The sequence below is a fragment of the Corythoichthys intestinalis genome, chromosome 9, assembly GCF_030265065.1.
Source record: "Corythoichthys intestinalis isolate RoL2023-P3 chromosome 9, ASM3026506v1, whole genome shotgun sequence".
NCBI classification, from domain to species: domain Eukaryota; kingdom Metazoa; phylum Chordata; class Actinopteri; order Syngnathiformes; family Syngnathidae; genus Corythoichthys; species Corythoichthys intestinalis.
Genome location: NC_080403.1, coordinates 48,908,095 through 48,935,736, shown reverse-complemented (window position 1 = coordinate 48,935,736; position 27,642 = coordinate 48,908,095). Strand labels below are relative to the sequence as shown.

The following is a 27,642-nucleotide window of genomic DNA, read 5'->3' as shown; positions in this document are numbered from 1 at the left end:
TATGGGGCTTTGCCTTGCAAAGGCCCAGATAATAAAATAATGCAACTTTATTTCTAGTAGATTTACACTGAAAATAAAGTTGTTGTCTTTTTAATTTTTTGCTTTTTGAGTGGGGTTTTGCAGTGCATATGTACTGGTTTAGGTGGTACACAGTTAAATTCAAACCTGTGTTTTCAAAAACTACTAAAGAAACATTTTCAAACCTTCCAGAATAAGGTGTCTGGATTTTATAAGCAAATTTAAATTGCAATATCTGAACACAAATTACATTAACAATTATACTCAAGAAATACAAACTTGTTAATCATCTCTTAAGTATCCAGGAATGCACAAAATGAGCAGTTCTGCGCATGCACGTAATTAGGGATGGAAATCGAGAACCTAGAGAACCGGTTCCGTGTGTTCCGATTTAATGGAATCGTTTGGCAATTTATATAACGTTTCTCTTAACAATTCCAACCAGCATGATTTGCGTTTCGAAATTTACGCATGTTATACAAGTTCGACAAGCAGATCTACATAATTAATCATTGACTTTTCATCATGTGTAAACTCGTTGCCGAGTGAATTAGAATTGGCTTTCACAGGCCAAGTCATTATTCATCAGACTACTTAAAGAAATTTCGATTTTTCCCAAAAAGTTTATTAATGGGTCTATCATATTCCTCGTCGAATACTCTATAAGAAAAATATAACATACAGTGGGGCGAATAAGTATTTAGTCAACCACCAATTGTGCAAGTTCTCCTACTTGAAAAGATTTGAAAGGCCTGTAATTTTCAACATGGGTAAACCACACAATGTGGAAAAAAAAAACAGAAAATCATATGTTTGATTTTTAAATAATTTATTTCCAACTTACAGTGGAAAATAAGTATTTGGTCACCTACAAACAAGCAAGATTTCTGGCTGTCAAAGAGGTCTAACTTTTTCTAACGATGTCTAACGAGGCTCCACTCGTTACCTGTATTAATGGCACCTGTTTTAACTCATTATCAGTATAAGAGACACCTGTCCACAAGCTCAGTCAGTCACACTCCAAACTCCACAATGGCCAAGACCAAAAAGCTGTTGAAGGACACCAGAGACAAAATTGTAGACCTGCACCAGGCTGAGTAGACTGAATCTGCAATAGGTAAAACGCTTGGTGTAAAGAAATCAACTGTGGGAGCAATTATTAGAAAATGGAAGACACACAAGACCACTGATAATCTCCCTCGATCTGGGGCTCCCAGCAAGATCTCACCCCGTGGCGTCAAAATGATAACAAGAACGGTGAGCAAAAACAACCGTGAAAAGAAACAACCTTAACCATGAAAGACAATGTGGTAAAAAACCCAGAAAATCACATTGTTTGATTTTTAAAGAATTTATTTGCAAATCATGGTGGAAAATAAGTATTTGGTCAATACCTAAGTTCATCTCAATACTTTGTTATGTACCCTTTGTTGGCAATAACGTAGGCGAAACGTTTTCTGTAACTCTTCACAAGCTTTTCACACACTGTTGCTGGTATTTTGGCCCATTCCTCCATGCAGATCTCCTCTAGAGAAGTGATGTTTTGGGGCTGTCATTGGGCAACACGGACTTTCAAGTCCCTCCACAGATTTTCTATGGGGTTGAGATCTGGAGACTGGCTAGGCTACTCCAGGACCTTGAAATTCTTCTTATGAAGCCACTCATTTGTTGCCCAGCCGCGTCTCATCTTCAATGCCCTTGCTGATGGAGGGAGATTTTCACTCAAAATCTCTCGATACATGGCCCCCATTCATTCTTTCCTTTACACAGATCAGTCGTCCTGGTCCCTTTGCAGAAAAACAGCCCCAAAGCATGATGTTTCCACCCCCATGCTTCACAGTGGGTATGGTGTTCTTCGGATGCAATTGAGTATTCTTTCTCCTCCAAACACGAGAACCTGTGTTTCTACCAAAAAGTTCTATTTTGATTTCATCTGACCATAACACATTCTCCCAGTCCTCTTCTGGATCATCCAAATGCCCTCTAGCGAATTGCAGACGGGCCTGGACGTGTACTGGCTTCAGCAGGGGGACACGTCTGGCAGTGCAGGATTTGAGTCCCTGGCGGCGCATTTTGTTACTGATAGTAGCCTATGTTACTGTGGTCCCAGTTCTCTGTAGGTCATTCACTAGGTCCCCCCATGTGGTTCTGGGATTTTTGCTCACCGTTCCTGTTATCATTTTGACGCCACGGGGTGAGATCTTGCATGGAGCCCCAGATCGAGGGAGATGTCTTCCATTTTCTAATAATTGCTTCCACAGTTGATTTCTTTACACCAAGCGTTTTACCGATTGCAGATTCAGTCTTCAATTTTGTCTCTGGTGTCCTTCGACAGCTATTTGGTCTTGGCTATACTGGAGTTTGGAGTGTGACTGACTGAGATTGTGGACAGGTGTCTTATATACTGATAATGAGTTAAAACAGGTGCCATTAATACAGGTAACAAGTGGAGCCTTGTTAGACCTCGTTAGAAGTTAGACCTCTTTGATAGCCAGAAATCTTGCTTGTTTGTTGGTGACCAAATACTTATTTTCCACTCTAATTTGGAAATAAATTCTTTAAAAATCAAGCAATGTGATTTTCTGTTGTTTTTTTCCACATTCTGTCTCTCATGGTTGATGTTTACCCATGTTGACAATTACAGGCCTCTAATCTTTTCAAGTAGGAGAACTCAAATGATGTATAAAAAAAATATGAGTATCTTACAAAAGAACAATTGGCTAACTTGCATTGCAAAAGTCTGCTAGTTTAAATGCTATCTAATGCTAATGTTTACCAGATTGTTTCTGGTGCGCACCAGATAGTTTGAATTTATTTTATTTCTGCCGAAGTCCATTTAGGGGCGCCGTAGCACAGCATGCCAATTTGAATCAGCACAAGCTTACCCTGATAATCACTATGCCAGTAAATCCATGCCCACATAGCTGCACGACCGCCGCGACATGATTCGCATGTGAGCGTTGGCTGCCGAACGTCTGCGCGCCCTTAAAGCAATTCAATGAATTTATTGCAGCTATGTGCTCTTGAATTAGTGGACACGTATTTTGTTTTTAGTAAGGATCATGTAACCTACAAAACACAGCTAATGTACATTGGGTCAGCAACACTTTTTAAATTGCTTAGGTGACTTTGGGAATTTTGTATGCTGAAAACATCTATTAGAAACGTTGCCACACGCTAGGAAAAATGATCAGACAATGTTTATTTGGACACATTCTGAAAACATATGTATTGTTACCATTTGAAGAAGGAAAAAAAGATGATGGTAGAGATGGTTTCGGACTTCAACCGTTTGTACTGTACATGGAATCAAGAACCTTCCTGTCGAAGGAAGAAAAGGGAAGTTCAAATCAAAAAGTGTTGATTATGGAAGGGAAGATCTAATTTTAGACCAGGCTATAAGCGTCTCGCACCTTATGCTGCGAAGGCCTCGCTCCCTCTGCTCCTAATTTGGGAATCCAATGCACAAGCACAACAGGTGTTAGCAGAGTCCAAGGCACACTTAAAGGTATTTTATATAAGAAAAAGCATTTACAACGCACTAAAAAGGCTCATTATTGAAATAAATACACAATGAGGAGGCTGCATATATGTCTGAGTCACGGAAATGTGAGCAAGGCTTTTGAAGAGGCGCAACATTTGCAATATAATTTATGGACTTTGCCGTTCCAGTACGGTATCCCAGTTTAGCAAACGTTCCATGTTAGGAGGTCACCTGAACCATCTTAAAACTCAGACATTACCGTAATTTCTGGACTATAAGTCGCTACTTTTTTCTCTCATTTTGTATCCTGCAGTTTATAGTCCAGTGTGGCTTATTTGTTGATTTATTGCGTTAATAGGTAACACTTATGACGCCGCTGTCAAATAAAGACCACCATAAGACCAGGGGTGAAAGTTGACCAGACCGGTCAGGAACACAGTTCCAGTATAAGATTCAGGGCCAGAATGCTGTACACGGTGCTTTGATTCCGAAAATATGACGGCAACTGTCAAAACGCTATGTAAAAAAAATTTTTTTTCAAATGCTAAGCTGCCACACATTTCATACATTTCATCTCCAAGAAGGAAACAATCTACCAACATCAGATTTATTTACACAAGTGTTAACAACATGCATAATAAAGTGCTCGTGTAGCGTAATCTGTTTCCACTAATATTTATTATTTATTTTATTCCACGAACGGCATTGAGGTTTCCCCAGCTGCTGCAGTTTTCTGAGTCTGACGTTGATGAGTCATGTCAATGTGCGAATACACGCAAAGCAAAACACCTGGACTCATTTATCCGTTCAATTGGCTGTCATACTGACATGTGATCAGCAGAGATAGTTAGCTCTGATTGGTTCAAATGTGCATGTTTTCTGGAACAGCAAAAAAAAAAAAAAAAAGTTTGTTGACTTGATCCGACAAAAAAAGGGCAATGCAACATGAAATGAATCAAATCTTTAAGAGCAACAAAAGACATGAGGAGGCTTACTTATCATATTTAGTTTTATTTACTCTGATGGGGAGGTTCAGAACATCTGAGCTGTCAATGTGTTCATTTATCTAAGGCTATTTATTCATTTCCTTATGATTTAAAAAAAGTCAATGTTTGCGCGATCTTCAAAATATATTCCATTTCACACTGCATAATATTTCATTTGTACTTACATTTCTGAATGTACAAGTATGTTGCTCATATCTTTGTTATTAAAAAAAAGAACCAAAAAGTAAATGTTTACATTAACTTCAACTTTAATTTACATCCTATGTTCTTAAGTAGTTAAAATTAAGATTTGGCATTTAGTATGTGAGTAAATCAGGGAAAATAAAAATTAGGAGCTGGAGGTTGGGGTTATTGCTGTTTTTGTTGAAAAAAATTCCATTTTGAATGAAAATCAGTTTTTGTATGTGTTCTAGAAATAACTGCTAAAACAGTTTTCTTTGCATTTCAGTAGTGTAAGAGGTTTGACCCCCCAGAAAAAGAAAAAAAATATATAAATAAATAACATTTTCTGGCTCTGTGGCAAACTTCGTTTCGGAGGTTTCCGGCAAGAAGTTCTAGCCACTTTCACCCCTGCATAAGACCTTCATAATTATGACATGACACTATAATGGGCATTAATGAATGTATATGACAGATGTCATTATGTGTCATCCAGCGAATTATGTCACTAACTCCATTTATCTCCTACCTGGATCTTTTACATCCATTCAAAAGTGAGATAATATCTGTCATAAGCATTTAATAATGCTCATGGCAGTGTCATGTCATAATTATGATGGTCTTATGACAGTCTTATGGCGCCACTGTCAAATAGTGTTACCTAATAGCATAACTAGTATTTAATGAAACAAGTGGAACAGTAACTGAAGAAATAATAAGATCGTAACATGAATTTTGATTTTTATTTACATCTGTAGCGCTGCAACGCATGCTTGGAGGCTTGTTGGACGACAACAGTGTTGACAGCAGGTGGCAGTAGAGGTTGACTGTCTACGCTAAGGGAGTAGTGATGGCTAAATGAAGCTTCTTGAAGCAATGAATGATTCAATGAATCATGGGGGTTCATTTGGTCTTACGACAGTCTTATGATAACATTGTCAAATTAAGTGTTACCGGTTACCGGTCTTTTGGTGTAAATATCCTCTAATACAGCAAGGACAGCAGCGTAGAGTTGTCTGATATTATCGGGAAGCCAATAACTGATAAAAGCATTTTAAAATGAAATCGAATGATATCGACATCGGTTTTTCATTATCATTTTATTATCCTCAACCATTTTATTTTTTATGACTGTCGTCATACTGCTCCTTCCCCAAAAGCCGCGTTCAAGCTACGTGCTAACGCTAATGCACAACTGCACTGCTAGCGTAGCGCCCTGTCTTTCGCTCTTTGCTGACGTAATTGCTGCATGAATTCCGATTTAGTGGACTTGACAGTTCAGACCGCAGCCACATTCTGGAACAATGTGGCCCAGATCGGATTTTAACCACATATGAAAGTGATCGGATTTGAAATGGTCCACATTTATGCGACATTTCTGGAAAGATGTGGCCCAGATTGGATTTTAACCACATAAAAAAGTGATCGGATTTGAAATGGTCCACATTTATGCAATCGGATTTGTGCATTTAGACCTGCGGTATAAGATGGTTGTGATTTATAATGTGAGCAGAACATTTGCATTCATAGCGCGAAAAGTAAATGAACAATAATTTATTTTTAAAATTATTAATATGTTAAGTCCATGACCGCATCGGTTTGATATCGGTATCGGATTTTTGAGTTAAACAATATCGGGATAGCTGTTTATTTGAAATAAGGTCTCTAAACTTAGTGGAAGTCTATTGTTGAAAACAACTGATTGACAAATGATAGGTGTTTGTTAGAAGCAATGTATCTTTTGTATTGGAAGTCTCTATTTGTTAAGAAAAATAAATAAAGTAAAGCATCTATTTCAGTAGAGCTCGTTTCTTCCATTTGAAATGTTATACAGTATTGGATTATGTAAGACCTAAACAGATATCGGGTATGGGCTTATGTAAATTAATCTCATTGAGTGATCGTGTCCTTGTGAATTGATTCATTTTTGATGCTAAAATAAAAGTTTTTTCCTACCTGTCTGAATGAAGATGATCGCCTATTTCTTTTCTGCCTCTGCAACTACCGGCTCTATATATAAAACAAAGGCACCAGGTTAGTCTTGACGAGATCACCAGCTCAAGCCAACGTCTTCCTATATTACTTACGTCGGACTTCCAGCTTGCAGCTGACCGTGACCTCGCCGTGGTTGTTCTTGGCTCGGCAGGTGTAAACGCCTCCGTCGAAGCTCACCGGCTTGCGGATCTCCAAGGAGCAGATGCCCTGAACGCAGATCTGACGGAATTTGGGGTCGTCGCCAATGACCATCTGGTTTTTCAGCCACTCGATCTTGGGCTGTGGTGGAGGAACAGTGCTTTTGATGTGTTTTTTTTTAAAAATGTTGTTCTGGCAGCTGTTTATTTCAACTTAAGCTGCTGAAGTTTTGACATGGCGACAAACTCCTGAGAATGCCACACGTTCCCCCTCTTCTCACCTGATCTGTCAGCCCCCCGGGCCTCCTTTAACCTCACACTCATCACAAACACAAAATATAGAGCTAATGACAGCAGGGGAAAGTTTGGGAATGGGGCGGAGTAGCGTACCTTGGGGTATCCCCTGACGGAGCACAGAAGCTTAGTACTGTAGCCCACCGTGGTAGCACGGTTGGCCAAGGAGGTAGTGAATTTGGGCGCCTCAGTGAAGTCGTGTTCTTGGTACTCAGGGGCTTTGTACTCGATGCCTGTGAAAAACCACGCACAATGTCTTCAAAGGAATTACAGCAATCAGCTATCTTTACAAGCAGGAGCTTGTGGCTCCATTTTCTTACAACACAACTCACTCGTAACAAAATTTTTTTCAGGAAAAAAAAATAGGCACTTTTAGAGCAGACCTCCGCCAACACTGGGAAAAAAATCCCATTTCAAAATTGGGTGAAAATATTTTTCTAACAAGTTCTTTTTATAAAAAGTTCTTTAAATTAAATCTTATCGTATTTTAAGTCATAGACTTCATAATGTTTACGTGTAATTAGATGTTTTTCACAAGAAACAAGACCACTGGTGCACGAACTATGGCTTGTGTGCCAAGTACAGCTCAATGCCCAGTTTTTATTGGCCCGCAGCAGCAAATTTGAATATTAAAAATTAAATATTGAAAACATTCTACACAAGAAGCTTGAGTTCAGCTTACGTTCTGTTGCACAGCTTTGACTGAGAGAGCCTGCTTGCTGCTAGCTAAAGTGGACCGACCGCAGCAGTGTGAAACACGAGTTGCACCCGGCACTTTACCATCTGTTTGTTTACATGCCACCAGTAGAAGACCGAATCTAATAAAATGGCATGCTCAAAGTTGACTAAGAGTAGAAATGTGGAGAAAGAAAATCATCGTTTCAATGAGGAATGGACTGACAAATATGCGTCCATTTTACCAACTGCAAGTACCAAACCTATGCGCTTAATATGTTTCAAGACAGCTGCTTTGATAAAAAGTGAAAATGTGAAATGCCATTATTTTAAAGAGCAGAGCTGTTTTGAAGTTTTCTCCTAAATCAGAATTGAGAAGGCAAGAAATTAACAAGCTGAAGCAGTCATATCAAAAGCCAAGCAAGGTTATTGGTAAATCTATGACACAACAACAAATTGCAACAGAGTGCTAACTAAGAGTGTCGTGGGTGTTGGCCAAACATAAGAAGCCGTTCTCTGATGGAGAAATCGTAAAAGTGTGTATGACTGAAGTGATGGCATCATGACATTTCAAATGAATGACACGACACAAACACTGCCAAGATGCAAACTGACGTACAATATGAAAATGTCATGCATTGTGTACATATGACAGAAAGAATTTTCGTCTCGTCGTCGTCTCGTCAGACGAAAACTGGCATTCGTCTCGTTATGTTCTAGTCTCCCAAGTCAGGTTTTTAGCTCGTCACGTCATCACCAAGAAAAAAATGTTCGTCAACGAAATATTTTCGTTATCGTCATTATTGACCAAAACAATACTATTCTGCAAAGTTTCAGTTGTATAAAAATATACAGTATATTGCAATATGATTATACCTCTGGCTTATTTTATTGCTTGTAGCTCTTAATTCATTCACTGCCACTGACACTTATAGACATCAAATCCTCTTAGATAGACTGCTGCCAGCCCTCTTAGTCAAAACAGATTGGATGTCTATTGCCGTCTTTGGCAGCCAATGAGTTAATACTTAAAAAAAAAAAAAACACGTTTTGAAAACCCAATATTTTTTGACCCAATAATGATCCCTTTATTTGTTCTTGCGTCATCTTGACTGCAAACATAACCAAGGTACTTTGGAACTTACCCAGTTTGATAATCTTCGCCTCATCTTTAGTGACAGCCGCCTCTTCACTGATTCCGCACTTGTTCTCTGAGAACACCCGGAACTTGTAGGTATTTCCCATGATGAGGTCCGAGACGGTGGCGTTGAGTCGGTGGTAGTGCTCCATCACGGTGAACCAGTCCTATCAACACAGCCGTCAGGATTTAGTGTCATGAAGCTGAACTCCTGTGCAGAAGCGGAGTTTCCCTCGGTGGCCGAAAAGTGTCACTGCATTTAATTGATTTTCCTATATACAGTGGGGCAAATATGTATTTAGTCAACCACTAATTGTGCAAGTTCTCCCACTTTAAAATATTAATGAGGCCTGTAATTGTCAACATGGTTAAACCTCAACCATGAGAGACAGAATGTGGGGAGAAAAAAAAACAGAAAATCACATTGTTTGATTTTTTTAAAAAAGTATTTGCAAATCATGGTGGAAAATAAGTATTTGGTCAATACCAAAAGTTCATCTCAATACTTTGTTATGTACCTTTTGTTGGCAATAACGGCGGCCAAACGTTTTCTGTAACTCCTCACAAGCTTTTCACACACTGTTGCTGGTATTTTGGCCCATTCCTTCATGCAGATCTCCTCTACAGCAGTGATGTTTTGGGGCTGTCGTTGATCAACACGGACTTTCAACTCCCTCTACAGATTTTCTATGGGGTTGAGACCTGGAGACCTGGTTAGGCCACTCCAGGACCTTGAAATGTTTGGGATCATTGTCATGCTGAAAGACCCAGCCACGTCTCATCTTCAATACCCTTGCTGATGGAAGGAGATTTTCACTCAAAATCTTTCGATACATGGCCCATTCATTCTTTCCTTTGCACAGATCAGTCGTCCTGGTCCCTTTGCAGAAAAATAACCCCAAAGCATGATGTTTCCACCCCCATGCTTCACAGTGGGTATGGTGTTCTTCGGATGCAATTCAGTATACTTTCTCCTCCAAACACGAGAACCTGTGTTTCTACCAAAAAGTTCTATTTTGGTTTGATCTGACCGTAACACATTCTCCCAGTCCTCTTCTGGATCATCCAAATGCTCTCTTGCGAACGGCAGACGGGTCTGGACGTGTACTTTTTTCAGCAAGGGGACACGTCTGGCAGTGCAGGATATGAGTCCCCTGGCGGCGCATTGTGTTACTGATAGTAGCCTTTGTTATTGTGGTCCCAGCTCTCTGTAGGTCATTCACTAGGTCCCCCCGTGTGGTTCTGGGATTTTTGCTCACCATTCTTGTTATGATTTTGACACCACGGGGTGAGGGGGAAGTTGAAAGTCTGTGTTGCCCAACGACACCCCAAAACATCACTGCTCTTGAGGAGACCTGCATGGAGGAATGGGCCAAAATACCAGCAACAGTGTGTGAAAAGCTTGTGAAGAGTTACAGAAAACGTTGGCCTCCGTTATTGCCAACAAAGGGTACATAACAAAGTATTGAGATGAACTTTTGGTATTGACCAAATACTTATGTTCCACCATGATTTGCAAATAAATTCTTTAAAAATCAAACAATGTAATTTTCTTCTTTTTTTCACATTCTGTCTGTCTCTCATGTTTGAGGTTTACCCATGTTGACAATTACAGCCCTCTCTAATATTTTCAAGTGGGAGAACTTGCACAACTAGTGGTTGACTAAATACTTATTTGCCCCACTGTATATAAAAGTTGTAAAGCAATAAAATAAACAACAAAAATGAATGAAATGAACAAAAAAAGATATTTTTATAATGGGTCAAAATGATTTTTCGAACATGTGACGATCATCTTTGAGGGTCATACTATTTAAAAAAAAAAAAAAATTAGGGGAGGGTAATCTTATTTTTCAAATGATCTTTTTCTTTGTTTGAAATTATTTTTTTTTGATTGAAGCAACTTTTTGGGGGATTGAATGATTTAGACACAAATGTCAAAGAATTTTTTAAAAATGAAAATGTATGTGTTCAAATAGAAATATTTGAGTCTCAAATATTTTTCGCATTCAAAACCTTGTTTTACTATGATTAAAATGTTACTTTTGAAAATATATATGTTTTTGTTTGAAGCAACTTATTTTTTGATTGAATAATAAAGACACAAATGTCACAACATTACTTCAATCAAAAAAGTTGTTTCAACCAAAAACAATTGACTTCAATCAAAAAAAAAAAAGAAAAAATCCAAAGAAAAATAGCTTTCAAATGCATTTTTTAGTTTCAAATTTATTTTTGCATTCAAACACTTTTTGTTATTTGACTTTTTTAATAGAAAATATATATTTTGATTGAACTTTTTTTTCCTTTTTTTTTTTTTTTTATTGAAGCAACTTTTTTTGGGATCGAATAATGAAGACACAAATCTACCTCCATATGGCTCAACTTATTATTATAAATATTCTTCTAAGTTCATTATATTGCTGACACTGCATTTTGGGTTCATCAACATGTTGTGCCCCACTGCCCCAAAAGTCAAACTTCGCCTATGCTCCTGTGCGGTTCTTACTCCGGTCTTCTTGTCGGCCTTCTGGATGGTGTAGCCTGTAATTTCCGTGTTGCCGTTGTCTTTGGGTGCGGTCCACTCTAAAGCCACGTTGAAGCCCCACGTGTCCACAATCTTGACGCTGGCCGGAGGCCCAGGAAGCTCTGTCAAAAACCAATAAATTTGACTACAATGTCTTCATTTGAAGGAGGAGTCAATGTCTTCAACGAACCTACCGACAATCTGCAAGGTGAGCGAGGCCTTGTCTTCAAAGTCGTCCACCTTGACGGTCATTTCATACACGCCAGAGTCGTCCCTTTCAGCCGCTCGTATGAAGAGGATGCTGTCCCTCTCCGTGCTGCGGATGTTCACGCGACCTTTCTCCAGCGGCTGCCCATTTTTGGTCCAGCTCACCACAGGTTTGGGTTTACCCTAGAACACACCATCTCACTTAAGTCCCATTTTAGTCACGTCACATAAAAGCTACTTTCAGGTCCCGGGCTTACTGTGAAGGGGATGGTCAGGTTGATCTTGTCTCCAACTTGGGCGACGTATCGCTGCCTGAGGAAACGAGGCAGGCGCACCTTGGGGCGGTCTGAATGATTAAAAAAAATAATAACATCGGTTGTGTTAGTTTCTGAAATCGGAAATGTTCTTTTTCAAGTTACACTTTGCTGATGAGGGAAAAAAATTAGGGGTGTCAAAATTATCGCGTTAACGGGCGGTAATTAATTGTTTTAATTAATCACGTTAAAATATTTGACGCAATTAACTAGGGTTGTTCCGATCATGTTTTTTTGCTCCCGATCCGATCTCGATCGTTTTAGTTTGAGTATCTGCCGATCCTGATATTTCCACATCCGATTGCTTTTTTATTGCTCCCGATTCAATTCCAATCATTCCCGATAATTTTTCCCGATCATATACATTTTGGCAATGCATTAAGAAAAAAATGAATAAAACTCGGACGAATATATACATTCAACATACAGTACATAAGTACGGTATTTGTTTATTATGACAATAAATCCGCAAGATGGCATTTACATTATTAACATTCTTTCTGTGAGAGGGATCCACGGATAGAAAGACTTGTAATTCTTAAAGGATAAATGTGACTTTGTATATTGTGACTAAATATTGCCATCTAGTGTATTTGTTGAGCTTTCAGTAAATGATACTACAGCCGTTTAACTTCTGCCCAAATGCATGATGGGAAGTGCAACCATGACTGTGCGTAGGGGCACCAATTGATATATCTTCTCTGCGTTGGAAAATAACATAGAGTGTTAGGAAAATGATCATCTATTACCTTTCTTCCCCACTTTGCCTCCCACGTTTTTTTTTATTGCTGAGAGAGATATTGTAAGGCTTTAGCCACATAAAAAATGGCTCCAAAGGCTGTCAAAATTCTCTCTACTCATTATACGCTGCCTTTTAGCGCTATCTATAGGTAAAATGGCATCTTTATAGATTCAACGCGGCAATGCGTGAGTGGGTCGTGCAGCGCATGCGTTAAATTTTTAAGGGGATTAATTAAAAAAAAAGTCATTACTGCCGTTAATGCAATAAATTTGATAGCCCTACTTTAAGCCAAAACTACTCTGGATGAGTGTAACACATTATGTCTGTAACGTTAAATAAAATTAGAAAACGATTCAATTAAAAAAATATATATATATTAAAAAAAGGCATGTCCGATATTTTATTGCCGATTCCGATACTTTGAAAATGACGTGATCGGACCCGATCGATCGGGACAGCTCTACAATTAACGCAAATGTCCCGCTCAAACAGATTAAAATGACGGCACAGTGTCATGTCCACTTGTTACTTATGTTTTTTGTCTCCCTCTGCTGGCGCTTTGGTGCGACTGATTTTATGAGCATTGTGTAATTATTGACATCAACAATGGCAAGCTATTGTATTTGATTGAAAATGTACAAATTTTATCAAAACGAAAACATTAAGAGGGGTTTTTATATAAAATTTCTATAACTTGTACTAACATGTATCTTTTAAGAACTAAAAGTCTTTCTATCCATGGATCGCTTTAACAGAATGTTAAAGTTAATGCCATCTTGTTGATTTATTGTTATAATAAACAAATACAGTACTTATGTACAGTATGTTGAATGTATATATCCGTCTTGTGACTTATCTTTCCATTCCAACAATAACTTACATAAAAATATGGCATATTTTGTAGATGGTTTGAATTGCGATTAATTACGATTAATTAATTTTTAAGCTGTGATTAACTCGATTAAAAATTTTAATCGTTTGACAGCCCTAAAAAAATCTTTCGTAACTGCAAAGAGTTAAGGAAGGAGTACTGGCAAGGGGTGAAAGTTGGCCGGAACGGTCCGGAACGCTGGTTAAAGTGCGTTATTTATTTTGTGTTTATTTTTCACGAACCCCAGTGAGCATCACGGAATGGACGAAGGCGCATTCGCTGTTGAGGCATTTTTTTCAAGCAGTGGCTCAATCTTCGCAACACAGCATGCCGTAGACATTTTAATATTGCCCACGTGGTCGTGTTGCTGGCTGGCAGTCGATTATTTTATGGGTAAACAACTTCAGGGAAACGTGTGATTTAGGTGAATCTGGTGAATCTCCGAGAAGATGAAAAATTTCGAATTTGCATTTACAGTTGTGGTCAAAAGTTTACATACACTTGTGAAGAACATAATGTCATGGCTCTCTTGAGTTTCCAGTTATTTCTACAAGTCTGATTTTTCTCCGATAGAGTGATTGGAACAGATACTTCTTTGTCACAAAAAACATTCATGACGTTTGGTTCTTTTATGACTTTATAATGGGTTAACAGAAAAAGTGATCAAATCTGCTGGGTCAAAAATATACATACATGGATCTGAAAAAGCGAATCATTGACTTGAACAAGTCAGGAAAGTCACTTGGAGCCATTTCAAAGCAGCTGCAGGTCCCAAGAGCAACAGTGCAAACAATTGTTTGTAAGTATAAAGTGCATGGCACTGTTTTGCTACGATCAGGAAGAAAACGCAAGCTATCACCTGCTGCTGAGAGAAAATTGGTCAGGAGGGTGAAGATTCAACCGAGAATCACCAAAAAGCAGATCTGCCAAGAATTAGAAGCTGCTGGAACACAGGTGTCAGTGTCCACAGTCAAGCGTGTTTTGCAACTCCATGGAGTGAGAGGCTGCCATGCAAGAAGGAAGCCCTTGCTCCAAAAGCGGCATCTTAAGGCTCCACTGAAGTTTGCTGTTGATCACATGGACAAAGATAAAACCTTCTGGAGGAAAGTTCTGTGGTCAGACGAAAAAAAAATCGAGCTGTTTGGCCACAATGCCCAGCAATATGTTTGGAGGAGAAAAGATGAGGCCTTTAACCCCAAGTACACCATGCCTACCGTCAAGCACGGTGGTGGTAGTATTATGCTGTGGGGCTGTTTTGCTGCCAATGGAACTGGTGCTTTACAGAGAGTAAATGGGATAATGAAGAAGGAGGATTACCTACAAATTCTTCAAGATAACCTAACGTCATCAGCCCGAAGATTGGGTCTTGGGCGCAGTTGGGTTTTCCAACAAGACAATGACCCCAAACACACATCAAAAGTGGTAATGGAATGGCTAAATCAGGCTAGAATTAAGGTTTTTGAATGGCCTGACTTAAACCCCATTGAGAACTTGTGGACAATGCTGAAGAAACAAGTCCATGTCAGAAAGCCATCAAATTTAACTGAACTGCATCAATTCTGTCAAGAGGAGTGGTCAAAGATTCAACCAGAAGCTTGCCAGAAGCTTGTGGATGGCTACCAAAAGCGCCTAATTGAAGTGAAAATGGCCAAGGGACATGTTACCAAATATTAGCGCTGCTGTATGTATATTTTTGACCAGGCAGATTTGATCACTTTTTTCTGTTCACCCATAATAAAGTCATAAAAGAACCAAACTTCATGAATGTTTTTTGTGACAAAGAAGTATCTGTTCCAATCACTCTATCAGAGAAAAATCAGAGTTGTAGAAATAACTGGAAACTCAAGAGAACCATGACATTATGTTCTTCACAAGTGTATGTAAACTTCTGACCACAACTGTATATGGTTCCGTCTCCATTCGAACAATGTCGCAATTCCGCATGAAAACGATGTAGTATTCATGCCAGGCCCTAGTGGGCAGTGCAGATTTACAAGCAACAGCGAATGATGCACTTTGACCTCCTCAGCCCGGAAGACAACATGCCCACCCTCTCCAAGCAATGGCATTTTCTTTTGTTCAAAAAGGCACAAAAATGGAACCATTCAACATATTTAAATTTAAAAATATTATTAAAACAGTAAATTAAAGCCAACGTTCTGCCATTAGCTGTTTTTAATGTTTAATAGCACCGCTGCGCACGCCCAATGTGACGTGTACGAGTGCTGACGTTATCGGCGCGGATCCCGCGCGGCAGGAGATTTTGATATTCATGCGGAGCCAGCCCCCCCTCAAGCCCCCGCAATCGAATTCTTCCACTTTGGAGGCAGGATTCAGAATTTTTCGTCTTCGCCGACTCCATATGCACGCGAGGCAATTCCGCTACTCAGTCATTCGTGTCGCCATGTAAACTGCCCCTTAGAGAAAAAATAACTAAACTTAAAGCCCCACCTCCTCAAATAAGTCCATCCCTTCCATCCTCAGAGCAGTCGTCACTTCAGGGCACCAAATTTAAATAAGCAAGTTGCTCTGCCCCACCCTGTATATATAAGCTATTTTAAAAAAAAAAAGAAATATGTTTTTTTTCCTTTTTCATTTAAATAAAAAAAATAAAGAAGAAGTTTAATGTTTTTTTTTTTTTTAATGAACATATAACAACACATTTACTATTAACTCACTGCCTGCCAATGACAGCGGCAGGCCTGTGAACGCTCATATTTTAGTCCCATTGACAGCGCGAGACGTCCAATCAATTTTGACTGTGAGTTTGCCCCCCCGGTGAAGATGGATTGGATGTCTACCACCCTGTGTTGGGAGTAACGCCGTTATAAATAACGCCGTTATGTAACGGCGTTATTTTTTCAGTAACGGGGTAATCTAACTAATTACTTTTTCCGCCGTTACAACGCCGTTACCGTTACTGACGGTCAAAAGTGGTGCATTACTTACTCTGAATAAATTGAAGAAACTACCAGCTGTGTCGAGTCGACTCTCTGCTCTGTTGATTTGTCATCCAAGACAAGTGCGTTCAGGTTCGAGAATAGCGCACGTACTTCTGACTCCAAGCTGTTTGTCCCTGCTCATTCAATTAGACAATGCTTTCCAAAGTTTGATAACGTTTCTGTGTTTGCTACACCTGATGCTAGCGTCGTTCCCATCTCCCACTGTTAGCCAGCAATAATTCTTCTTCCATCTTGAGGACGGCAGACGCTTTGAAGGTGACGTGAATTGTCGGAAAACTAGCCTACCTGAATGCAGCCCCTCGAGAGATGCGATGGAAGTGATTGTGATTGGCTGAGGGTTAGAGTCATGTGTCGTTGTAAGCAAATCAGAGCCGATGATTTCACAAGCAAACCGGAACAGCGCGTGCGTCAAACACACACACGCAAAACAGATGCACAGGGTCGGGATGGCAGAGCATTCAGAAGAAAAATTGTCCTTTAAGAGGTGGAGATATAGACGCTATTTCAAGTTTGTTGAAATTAAAGGAAAGAACCTGTATGTAATGTGTAATTTATATCCCGGGGCAAAGCTTTTGTCGACATCTGTGGTAAGCAATTCAAATCTGCTGAAGCACCTAACAAGTTAACTACCTGTCTGTTCTTCTCTATTCCACTGACTCGAATACTGCTCAGAAAATTTCAAATTCTTTGACATACAACAAGTTCTTTTTAAAGTTACGGAAATAGTTACTTTCCCTGGTAACTAGTTACATTTACTATAGAGTAATTCAGTTACTAACTCAGTTACTTTTTGGAAGAAGTAATGAGTAATGTAACTAATTACTTTTTTAAAGTAACGTGCCCAACACTGCTACCACCATCAATGTCAGATAAACTAGTGCTGCAACGATTAATCGGCTAACTCATTTGCAAATGAATTGTCATATATTTTAATCAATAAACCAATTGCTGAATAAACAGATACTATTAACCCCAAAAGCTATCTACTGTCAACGTCAGCCAATGTTAAATCAGTATCCCCTCAAAGGCTTTAAGAGGAAGAGCCACTTTAGCTACGCTCGCTAAATCCTCATTAGCCATTGTCATACCGTCTCGGAGCGCCGGGAATAGAACGCTTTTATGAATGGTTTCCTTCAAAATGGCCGCAAAGCCGTGGAAAAATAGCTGGGATGTCGGCAGTCATTAACGCGCTTGCCCAGCCGAGGAGACGGATGGCGTCAAAGAGCAGGTGGGGTCCGTGGTATGGTGAAAGTTGAACTCCTGTTCGGTTGCTGTTGGGAGGGGCGGTTTCAACTGGTCTCAGGTGACACCACATCTCATAACCACCATTTTGTCAGACATCAATAATGTTTACACAGTCATTTTTCAGTACAGCTAATCCATTCTAAGTGACGCGATAAGGCGACTTGATTTCACGTGGATGCTCATTTTTGATCAGATTTGCCACTGTTCATCAGAAATCCCTCCTTTTTTTGTAGCTTCCAGTATATGTGTCAACCCCCCGTGCGCTATTTACGGTTCTGACAAATGCTGCTACATAGAACGCAGCAGGTGGTTCTTCCCTTGAAATTCCAGCGTGTTATTGCTGTACTTGACATGTAAAGTAGGAAAATCAGTTTGTTGTTCCACACAAACGTATACATTTGTGTATCGGCCGACACTGTACTGATACCACTTTAAAAAAGAAAAGTGTATATATACATACAGTGGGGCAAATAAGTATTTAGTCAACCACCAATTGTGCAAGTTCTCCTACTTGAAAAGATTAGAGAGGCCTGTAATTGTCAACATGGGTAAACCTCAACCATGAGAAACAGAATGTGGAAAAAAAAAACTGAAAATCACATTGTTTGATTTTTAACACTAGAAAACCCAGCAGAGGCCAATTCGGCCTTTCCTAAAGACAAATACTAATATTCCCAAGCAATGGCCGATTTGGCCTCTCCTCCTAAAAACCCAGAGGTGGCCCAGATGACCCAAGATGTTTTGAATTAGCAAGTCGTCCGCCAGACAGCAACCATTTATATGCAAATGCAACCACTAGACATACATTGTGTTAGAATGCGGCCCAAAAGGAGGGGAACACACCACAGTTGCACAATTTATGTGGTAGTTCAAGTCAAGCTACATTTATTTATTTACATTTATTTATGGAGTTGCGTTTTAGAACTGCAATTTGAGTTTAAAGCAGGATCGTGTCTATAGTTTAGAATGGCTGGATCAGGGGCATGAAGCATAAATTGTGGTCATTTTCTCTGAAGTCACTACAAGAAAACGTGTGAAAACCTTTGAGTAAAAGGTCCAGTTTGTTCTTCATACTCAATAAAACTGAAATCAATTCATTTTTGTCTGTTCCACGGACTATTGTACTTGTTGTGTGGTACCATTTTTGGGACCCGTAACAACAACACACATTAATAAAATGTGCAAAACCCCATAAATGTAGCTTGACTTGAACTGACACAAACTATCACATGAATAGTACTACTGTTGTGTCTTCCCCTCCATTTTATGAATGAATGAATGAATTTATTGTCATTGTCATCATCATCATAATCATTGACAGTTTCAGAGTGCGGAATTTGCCCGAAAGATAGACGATGACAGACAAAGGAAAGATGGGAAAAAGCAAATGCTTATCGATACCCGTCCCCCAACAGCCCGGGACGCACAGTCAAGCATGTTTGTGTTACAGTCCAGTTATTATCAGTTTTTTGTTTTGTTTTTTTTCACATATCATTCAAAAGTCATTGATTGCCATGGAATTTCACATATTGTCAATTTGAGTGGGTTCATTGTATCAGTTGATGTCCAAGTTGGTGTAGGGAGTTTAGCCCTGTCCTTTGGGTGATAAAATACTCATACAGCGCTGTTTTCTTTTTGTAAGCGTTGATTAGCGTCTTGGTCATCCAAGGTTTGTTTTGCATTCGTTGTCTCGTGAGAGTCAACTTAACCGGGCAGTGCTTATCGTAACCCATAAGCTGCATTCACATTGTTTGCATTGTAAACATCATTCCAGTCTTAAGTTTAAAGATCTTTTTTCATGTTTTCAATGTTTTGATCAGTTGTGATTCTTTTGTACACTGTCTTTGTCAGATTTACGCAGTGGTTGCGTGGAGTGTAGTTTGTGAAGATAGGCAGATGGTCGGTGATATCACAGCAATGTTGTATCCGTGCAAATTAAAGTGAGTTCCTTTGTTTTCATTAAGCCAGGTTTCTGAGATGGCAATAACATCAAACTTGTTATTGAAGCTCTGTAGATATTCGTCAATGCTTTCAAAATTTTTGTATAGACTCCTGGCGCTGAAGTGGATTTGTTTCAGTTTACCGTCCACATCCATGGAATTGTAGTACTGTTCCGCTGTGTAGTACATACAGTTGTTCGACATGTTATTGTAAAAGTTGAGGTCAGGATCAAGATTATCAGTTGGGTCATCATGGTACTCATCAATCTGGTCATCCAAAAGGGGGTAACAGGTGTCATCATTAATTTTCGAATGAGGTCAGCTCTTTCAGGCTTCTCACGACTCTTATCTTCATGTCTTGCGACTTGACAAGGATTTTGCAATCAGAGACCCAGGTGCTGGCAATTTTGTGCTTTTCTCGCTATTTGGGCATTTCAGCGAGTCAAGTTGTCATTCAGAAAAATCTTCGTTCCTTTCAGGCGGTGGCGCTGACTTCACGACCAGCGGTCCTCTCCCCCCAGTTGGGAGCAGAAAGCAGTGACGGATGTCCTGCGGGTCCGCCTTTATTCCAAATTCTTGCAGCTTGGCAATTGCCTGTTGAGCCACAGGTGGGCTAGCAGCCTCGACATATGATCTGGGCGTCAGTTGTAATCCAGAGATGATGAGATCATTTGCGCGTCTTCCTTGGTCGAGATCATCAGCCAGAATTTCGAGCCTTTTGATGCGAGCCTCCTTCTCCTCAACCACTTGCTTGAGCTTCTCGTTTTCAGCGCGCATCAGCTGTAATTTTTTCATGACTTCCCGATTCTGGATTTGAATCAGGTTAGTCAGAGAAGCCTCCAGGTTGGTCAGGGAGGCCAGAAAGGCCACTATTTTCTGGATGGAGGATTTGACTTCATCCAGATCCTCAGGTTTCAGTTTTCCGAGTCATACTGGAGTCGTATTTTTCAGGCTGGTCCCGGCCCTGAGCGCTTATCAGTTAAGATAGGAGCGTGCTTTCAGGAGCTCAGAATGTGCGTCTGTACACTTCGAGCGGTTAGACAGCAATGTCTAACCGCCCATTTGGGCCGCATACCAACAATGTATGTTTTGTGGTTGCATTTCCATATGAACGGCTGTTTTCTGTCGGACAACGACTTGGTAATTCAAAAGCATTTGGGTCATTTGGGCCACCTCTGGGTTTTTTCGGAGGAGAGACCAAATCGGCCATTGCTTGGGACTATAAGGAGTACTAGAATTCTCTGGGACTTCTAGTGTTAAAGAATTTATTTGCAAATCATGGTGGAAAATAAGTATTTGGTAGTGTTGCTTTAAAATGATAGCAGACCATATTTTGGACACAGTTTCATACAGAAAAGGCTTAGTAATGAACTTAGATCCTAATTAGTTTTCATTTCTCAGGTGCTTTGGCTCCGCCCTCTAAAACATCTCCTTACAGAAAATCATGTCACACCCAAAAGTAGCTGCAGATTTTTGCACTCTGCTAGAATGCTATAGGCTTCCTATTCTCTTCTACGAGAAAGCACTAGCACTAGAAAGCTAGTATTGATCATCAGTTCTGGTTGTGATGTCACAACCAGAATTGCCGAAAAAAAGTGGGCGCTCCCTGATACATTGGATGAATGGAATAACTGAAAAAAACAGCCAGATTTGAGTAAAAATACGTTTTCTATATGTAAAATAACATTAAGGCAGTGATTTTCATTTTTTGACATGGCTACCATTTCATAGCACCTTTAACTTATTGGCTGCCATTTACGGCACTAGACGTCTAATCCATTTGAAGCAGGAGAGTTGGCAGCGTTTTATCTCCAGTATGTCAACAAAAAAACGGGTAATAAATTGTCTTCCGTTTTCTGATTCATAATGGGAAAGTGAAAAACGGAAAGCAAACCTTGGTCGGATATTCCTTTTTTGGTGTATTTAACACAACTCAGGAAATGTTGCGGAAATGATTTGTTTTAAAGTTCATTTTGCGTGACTTGTTAGACATTCTTCTGCTGGTTTTAGTCTTGCTAACACACCAAATTTTAACTAGCGCAACATTGCATTTACAAACCTGAAAAATTTTGCTCCTTATGCTTTTATGGCGGCGAATAATCATTATTTTAAACTCTGTTACACTTTATTTAGCATCTTTGGATCATATCAAAATAAGTTGCATCACAAACATACCTCTGCAACCCGAATCCGACATAAGTAAATGTTTAACGGCACGGGGAAGACACGGTGAGAGAGAACTTTCCTTCGTGTGCGTCCGTGACCAAATGTAAGTACATAATTCCTTTATTTATAGAAAGTTTTTGGTGTTTAACTTGGAATTGCTGGATTTGTGGCAGTCTGTAATGTTATGTGCATGTGCAGGACCGCAACGTTGCAATTCCTGATGGGGTACAAAACCTGACAGAACACTTGCCCGGTATCAACATTTAGGTGAGTTTTATGAATAGGTCAGTACCGACGTAGATTTTAAATTGAATATGAAGATGAATCTGACACAGTTTTATGTTCAAGTGGATAAAATAATCGCTTGAAGTGGTTCTAATATCGACTACAAACTACAAAAGTTTTTTGAACCATAAACTTACACAAAACACAAAATTTTGAAATATGAACTATGATCGGAACAGTTCATTTTAAAATTTGTGAACTGCAATTTGAACTAGTTCATGTATAAAACTTTCCCAACACTGGTGATGTAATGGGCCATATCTGGCCTCACGGTCCTTGGATTTGAGACTTTTGAATTGGGGTATGTTTTTTTTTTTTTTTTTTTTTTTTTACCTTTATGGTCCTTAACAAAAGGGTACATATTTTCTTACCAGCAACCTCCTTGACCAGGACGGCCTCAGGGAGGGCGACTGGCAGACTTCGTCCACCGGCGTTTACAGCCACAACGCGGATTTTCAGCCTGTCCCCAGTGGTCAGGTTCTTGATAATGTAACGGCAGGACTTCTGCGGGTCCTCGTTGACCGCCTTCCAGTCTTCAGCTAGAAGGAAGGAAAGGTTAAAACTGCATTTTAGTCTTTGTGTGTGGGCAAGTTGATGAAAACATACTCTACACCAGAGGTGTGAAACTGGAGGGCCGGGGGCCGCATCTTTTTCATGTGGTCCGTGAATGTTTATCATGTGCATCGAATAATATTTACAATATTAATTAATGTTATTTTACGAAAATAAAATCTATGTAAAATCGCCGTAAAGCAAAAATTAGATAATATATTCTGTTTGTTCCCCTTTCTTGACAAGATAAATTTAAAAAAATAATAATAAATTCAATTTTAAAAAAATATAAAGATAATATTTAGTGTTTTTTCCCTCTTTAATTTAAATTAATGAAATTAATTTATATTTGTTATTAATTAGTCTAATCATCCCTTTTCCCTTTTTTGTTAAAAATTGTAAATGACAAATTAATGACAATAATAATATTTCAAAAGATATTTACATTTTTCCTTTTTTCTTTAACTAGTAAATCAAAAAAATAAATTAACTTAAATGAACTGTCATTGACAGCAATAGCCTTTCCAATCCATTTTGACCTGAAGGGTTGGCAGCGATCGAGCGATCGAACGTTAGTGCGGATAGCTCGTGGCAAGGCCGGCCCAGCCTGTACACAGACTATGCAGCTGCTTAGGGCCCCTGACCACTAGGGGGGGGCCCCCAATCTGGAAACCTCATTTTATACGTTGTCAATAGAACATCGTGAATAATGTGGCACACATTGCCGTTGATCTATGCAAACATCCATTTTCTTGTCATTACAATCTGGCAACCTGGGGAGTGACATTAAACCTGCTTTGCGATGATTGGTGCTCAAACTTGCTTGGAAAATAGATGCACGAATATGTCGAAGAGAATTTATCCTTCTGGAGCAGAGAAAGGAAAGAAGAAAATCGGAGAAGAAAAGAAACAACAGTATAGTGCTGCAACGATTAATCGATTAACTCGAGTATTCGATTAGAAAAAACATTCAAATTAAATGTTGTTGCTTCGAGTATTCGTTTAATTAAAGTGGCGTTGTAATGGTTTATTTTGAAAGTGTTTGCATTTACTTTTATTGATTAGGGTGGATACACTGCCCTCTGGTCTGCCTCTTTTTACATGGCTGAATCCAACTGCTCCCTGTTAAGACCAACGTAAGCTAAGTTTTTGTTTGAGCTAATGTTTTTTAATGCATTCATAATTTAGTTTATAGGTATATTTAGCCGGGTTTTTTTTGTGGGAATATGTGTCTGAACCATTTGTTAAGAGCATTGTGGAAAAAAAACTTTAGCATTTTATAGCATATAAGCTAGCTGACTTTTTCTATGCAAGTTAGCCAATTGATCTTTTGTTGTACATAGATCCTCATTTAAAATAAATAAATAAATAAATAAATACTCTTTGAGGCTGAGCTCAGGTATTTTAATTTTTCATGTTCCTTATCCGATTACTCGATTATTCGAACTGACTAGTCCATCAATTAATGGACCACTAAAATATTCTATAGCTGCAGCCCTACAACAGTATCACGGTAATAGAGCATGTTGTTGATGTTGTTGTTGTTGTGCAAGACACTCCGACTTGAACGCTGTTGTCAGCTGAGCTTGTCAATATGTCTTACTGGTAATTGCCATTAGCCGCAGGGCAAAAGCCCGGAGCGAATCAAGTAAAGCCGAGCAAGTTGTCACCTGTCGGCAACGGCAAATGTACGGCTTCCGCTGATTGTAGCAAAACGAAATATTGGCATAATATGCATTTGGACTGGAGAGCGTAGATATAGTAATTTCATTTATATCGGACATTATTAACAAGTAGTATACCAATCAGAAAAAGGGTTGGCGCCATCTACTGTAAGTACTGACAATCATTTGGGGTGAGAAGTTTGAAGTATGCAGTGCAACAAAATCTGATTAATATACAAAATGTGGACGTATGGGTTGGATTGCATGTGTGGGTTTCACAGTACTCTGACGAAATGGTGGGCCAAAAATTTGGGCCCCTTGGCATTATTTTGCTTAGGGCCCCCAAGTGGCCTGGGTCGCGGCATCCCCCCCCCAAAAAAAATATATATATTTTTAATGTACATAGTTAATTATGATTATGTTGTGTTGTGGGAGCAACATATGAGGTCTTGCAGCAACCCTTTCTTTCTAAGCAGCTTCTTCTTACTCACGTTTTTCTGGTTCTATAGTTTCCAGCATAGTTCACTACATTTCTCAGTTTATTAACGTGAACAGTAGAAAGCACAAACAGTAGGACACTTCTCTCTAAGCAGCTTACCACTCGAGTTTTGCAGGTTAGCAAGTTCACACAGTTTAATGTTACGTTAACTCTGATGCAGGTCGGACTATCAGTAGCAAAATTAGGGGTGTGTTTCCCACCTCCACAACATTGGCGTCTTTTTAAAATTACTTACAGTGGCTGCTATTGGTCGAAAAAAACTTCTAATATCCCTTCTTTTCGAAGGGGACGGAGGAGGCGGCATGTTGTTGATATGTATTTCTGTCAGGGCTGTGTGTGTGTGAGCGTGCGTGTGTGTCGGGGTTGGCCATTCAAACGTTTGAGGTGGGGGGGATGGGGGGTTGGACTGGCACATTCAGCAAGTGAAAAGGGGTAAATGTAAGTTTGAAAATAATGAAAATATTCCCTTAGTAATGGTAGGGTCAATTCTATCCTTACAACATATGGGAATAGAATCTAAATGACCTATATAACTGAACTCATTATATCATTCATATAAGGTTGCATAAAAGTTGGTGGGGACAATTTTAGCATCCTGAAAAGTTGGTCGTGTTATGTCCCTATCGTCCCTATGCAAACCTATGCCATTGCTTTGACAATCCAGAAAAATGTTACCTAACACGAAATTAATCTCCAAGTTATTTTTTTTTAAAACAAATTTCTTCAATTTACTTTCACAACTTCAATCTTAATCTGTGATTACAACAGCAGTCCACAGATTTGTGAACTGGTTCCTAAGGCAAGAAATCCTTTTTCAGCAGCCTCTTGAACCTCTTGTAGTGATTTATAGGGTCAGCTGAACGTCTAGCAGTGTATAAATATCACCAGGTGAACTCTGGCATGACGGATTTGCAGTGGGTCCACCAGGCGCCGACTCACTTCCATCCTTGCACACCTCGATGGTGTACCCGTCCAGGCCGGAAGGCCCCACAACCTCCGGTTGGCTCCAGATGATCGTTACCGAAGTGTCGTTCTTGTCCTCAATGAACAGATCCAGAGGGGCGCTGGTGGGCTCTGCGGAGAGTGATTATGAGTTATGAGATTTGGAGTTCTTTGATGAGAAGGGTCTGACTGCGTATTACAAGACAGAGGTGTCACTGATAAAATGTCACTAGCACATAATTTATAGTCCTACCCCTATTCATAACCCTAACCTCCTTCGTTTAGAGGAGGCTAGCTGAGGCAAGCTAGTTTGATATCGCCCCCGTCAGTAAGGGGTGACACTCCCATCACCTCCATCTTGAAAAATGCAGAAAGCTAAAATTGTTTTGGATCGTTACCTTTGGGTGGAGGTGGCGGTGGAGTTGGTGCTTTAGGTTCTTCGGGCACGGGTGCTTCGCCGGCTTCACCTGAAAAGGACATTTAAAAATGCTGAAATGCTGGTGAGTGGTAAAATTCTGAAATAATAACCTCTTGGTGCATGAATTTACATTTAACAAATGTACATATACTGTATATACATACATATGTACTCAAAAAATAGTATTAATGTTTCTGTATGGGAAAAAAAATAAGTAAAGAACATTAATTGAAAATACAGCGAAAAAAGAAAGAGTCCTAAAATTAAAAAAAAGAGAAAAACATTATTTCGGACTATAAGCCGCTACTTTTTTCCTTCATTTTGAATTCTGCGGCTTATAGTCCAGTGCGGCTTATTTGTTGATTTATTCGGGTTAAAATGTAACACTTTATTTGACAGCAGCGTCATAAGACTGTCAAAAGACCATCATAATTATGAAAAGGCACTACCATGGTTAAATAAATTTCCAATTTCTTCCATTTTTCATTTTCTGATTGGTTAGATAATCTTTTTTCCAAATGAGGATTTCTTAAATTTTAATTATTCGTATTACTAGGTGTCCCCTCCCCATATGTTGAATAGAATAGAAATCAACTCTACTTATATTAGGTAGCATATTAAATTTATATATGGGTTTTATTCTTTTGTTTTTCTGTCTTCTCGTCCTTTCTCTCTAACCCCCCCCCCCCCCCCCCCCCCCCACCACCACCACCACCAAAACCCCTTCTCTGTCTAGCTGCTTCCTCTGAATAAGAAATACAATAAGCAACCACAATGGGTGTACACCAAACTCCCATGTGGCAGATTATAACTATTTAGCCTATAAAGACACTCAGATTTTCAATGGGAGGGCTAGCAACGATCGTTTTATCGATTGCTGCCAACCCTCCCAGTCAAAATGGAGTGGTGGCAGCCTATCGGTAAATATTCAAAAATAAAAATAGATAAATACATTTTAAAAACCTGATCATTTTTACCCGATTCCGATCTTCTAAAAATGACATGATCGGATCAAGAAATTCTTCAATACATATGGCAGAAAACACTCAGGTGACTTGAAGTTCCGTTTTGAGACCCCCAATTTGTCTAAATTTAAAAATTGTCTGATATGTATGTGTGATACATCATTGGAAAGCTTAAAATCTCAATTTTCTGGGGGAAGAAAAAAATTCAACAGGAGGGCATTTTGAAAAAAAAAATTTTTTTAAACAGCAAATCGCTAACTGGAAGCGAGAGCACGCGAGAGCAGAATTAAAGACGCCACCATTTTAACGAGATATTATCGCGTATTTACCTTGTTTCGATCCAAAAACTTGATGTGGCATGTATCTCCGAGTGTCAAGACATACTGTAGCTGGGAATGGCCACAGCCAGATTTTTGGGGGATTTTATGGGTGAAA

The 27,642-nt window shown here is 39.3% G+C and overlaps 1 protein-coding gene across 2 annotated transcripts in view; it reads right to left on the bottom strand.

Annotated features, from left to right (window-relative positions):
- Positions 1-981: 981 nt before the first annotated feature.
- Positions 982-27,642, bottom strand: part of mybphb (myosin binding protein Hb) — a 32,982-nt gene continuing 6,321 nt past the window's right edge. The window contains exons 2-14 of one of the 2 annotated variants that reach the window (XM_057846358.1): positions 26,223-26,291; positions 25,822-25,956; positions 22,539-22,706; positions 11,899-11,987; positions 11,629-11,824; positions 11,417-11,556; positions 8,915-9,074; positions 7,191-7,327; positions 6,756-6,942; positions 6,625-6,678; positions 3,432-3,463; positions 3,257-3,339; positions 982-1,126 (exon numbers count right to left, since the gene is read on the bottom strand). In XM_057846358.1, coding sequence (XP_057702341.1) covers positions 6,647-6,678; positions 6,756-6,942; positions 7,191-7,327; positions 8,915-9,074; positions 11,417-11,556; positions 11,629-11,824; positions 11,899-11,987; positions 22,539-22,706; positions 25,822-25,956; positions 26,223-26,291 — 1,313 coding nt within the window. In that variant the 3' untranslated portion in view covers positions 982-1,126; positions 3,257-3,339; positions 3,432-3,463; positions 6,625-6,646. Of the gene's footprint in view, positions 1,127-3,226; positions 3,340-3,431; positions 3,464-6,624; positions 6,679-6,755; positions 6,943-7,190; positions 7,328-8,914; positions 9,075-11,416; positions 11,557-11,628; positions 11,825-11,898; positions 11,988-22,538; positions 22,707-25,821; positions 25,957-26,222; positions 26,292-27,642 lie in introns of those variants that run through there. The other variant, XM_057846357.1, reaches the window with a different exon arrangement.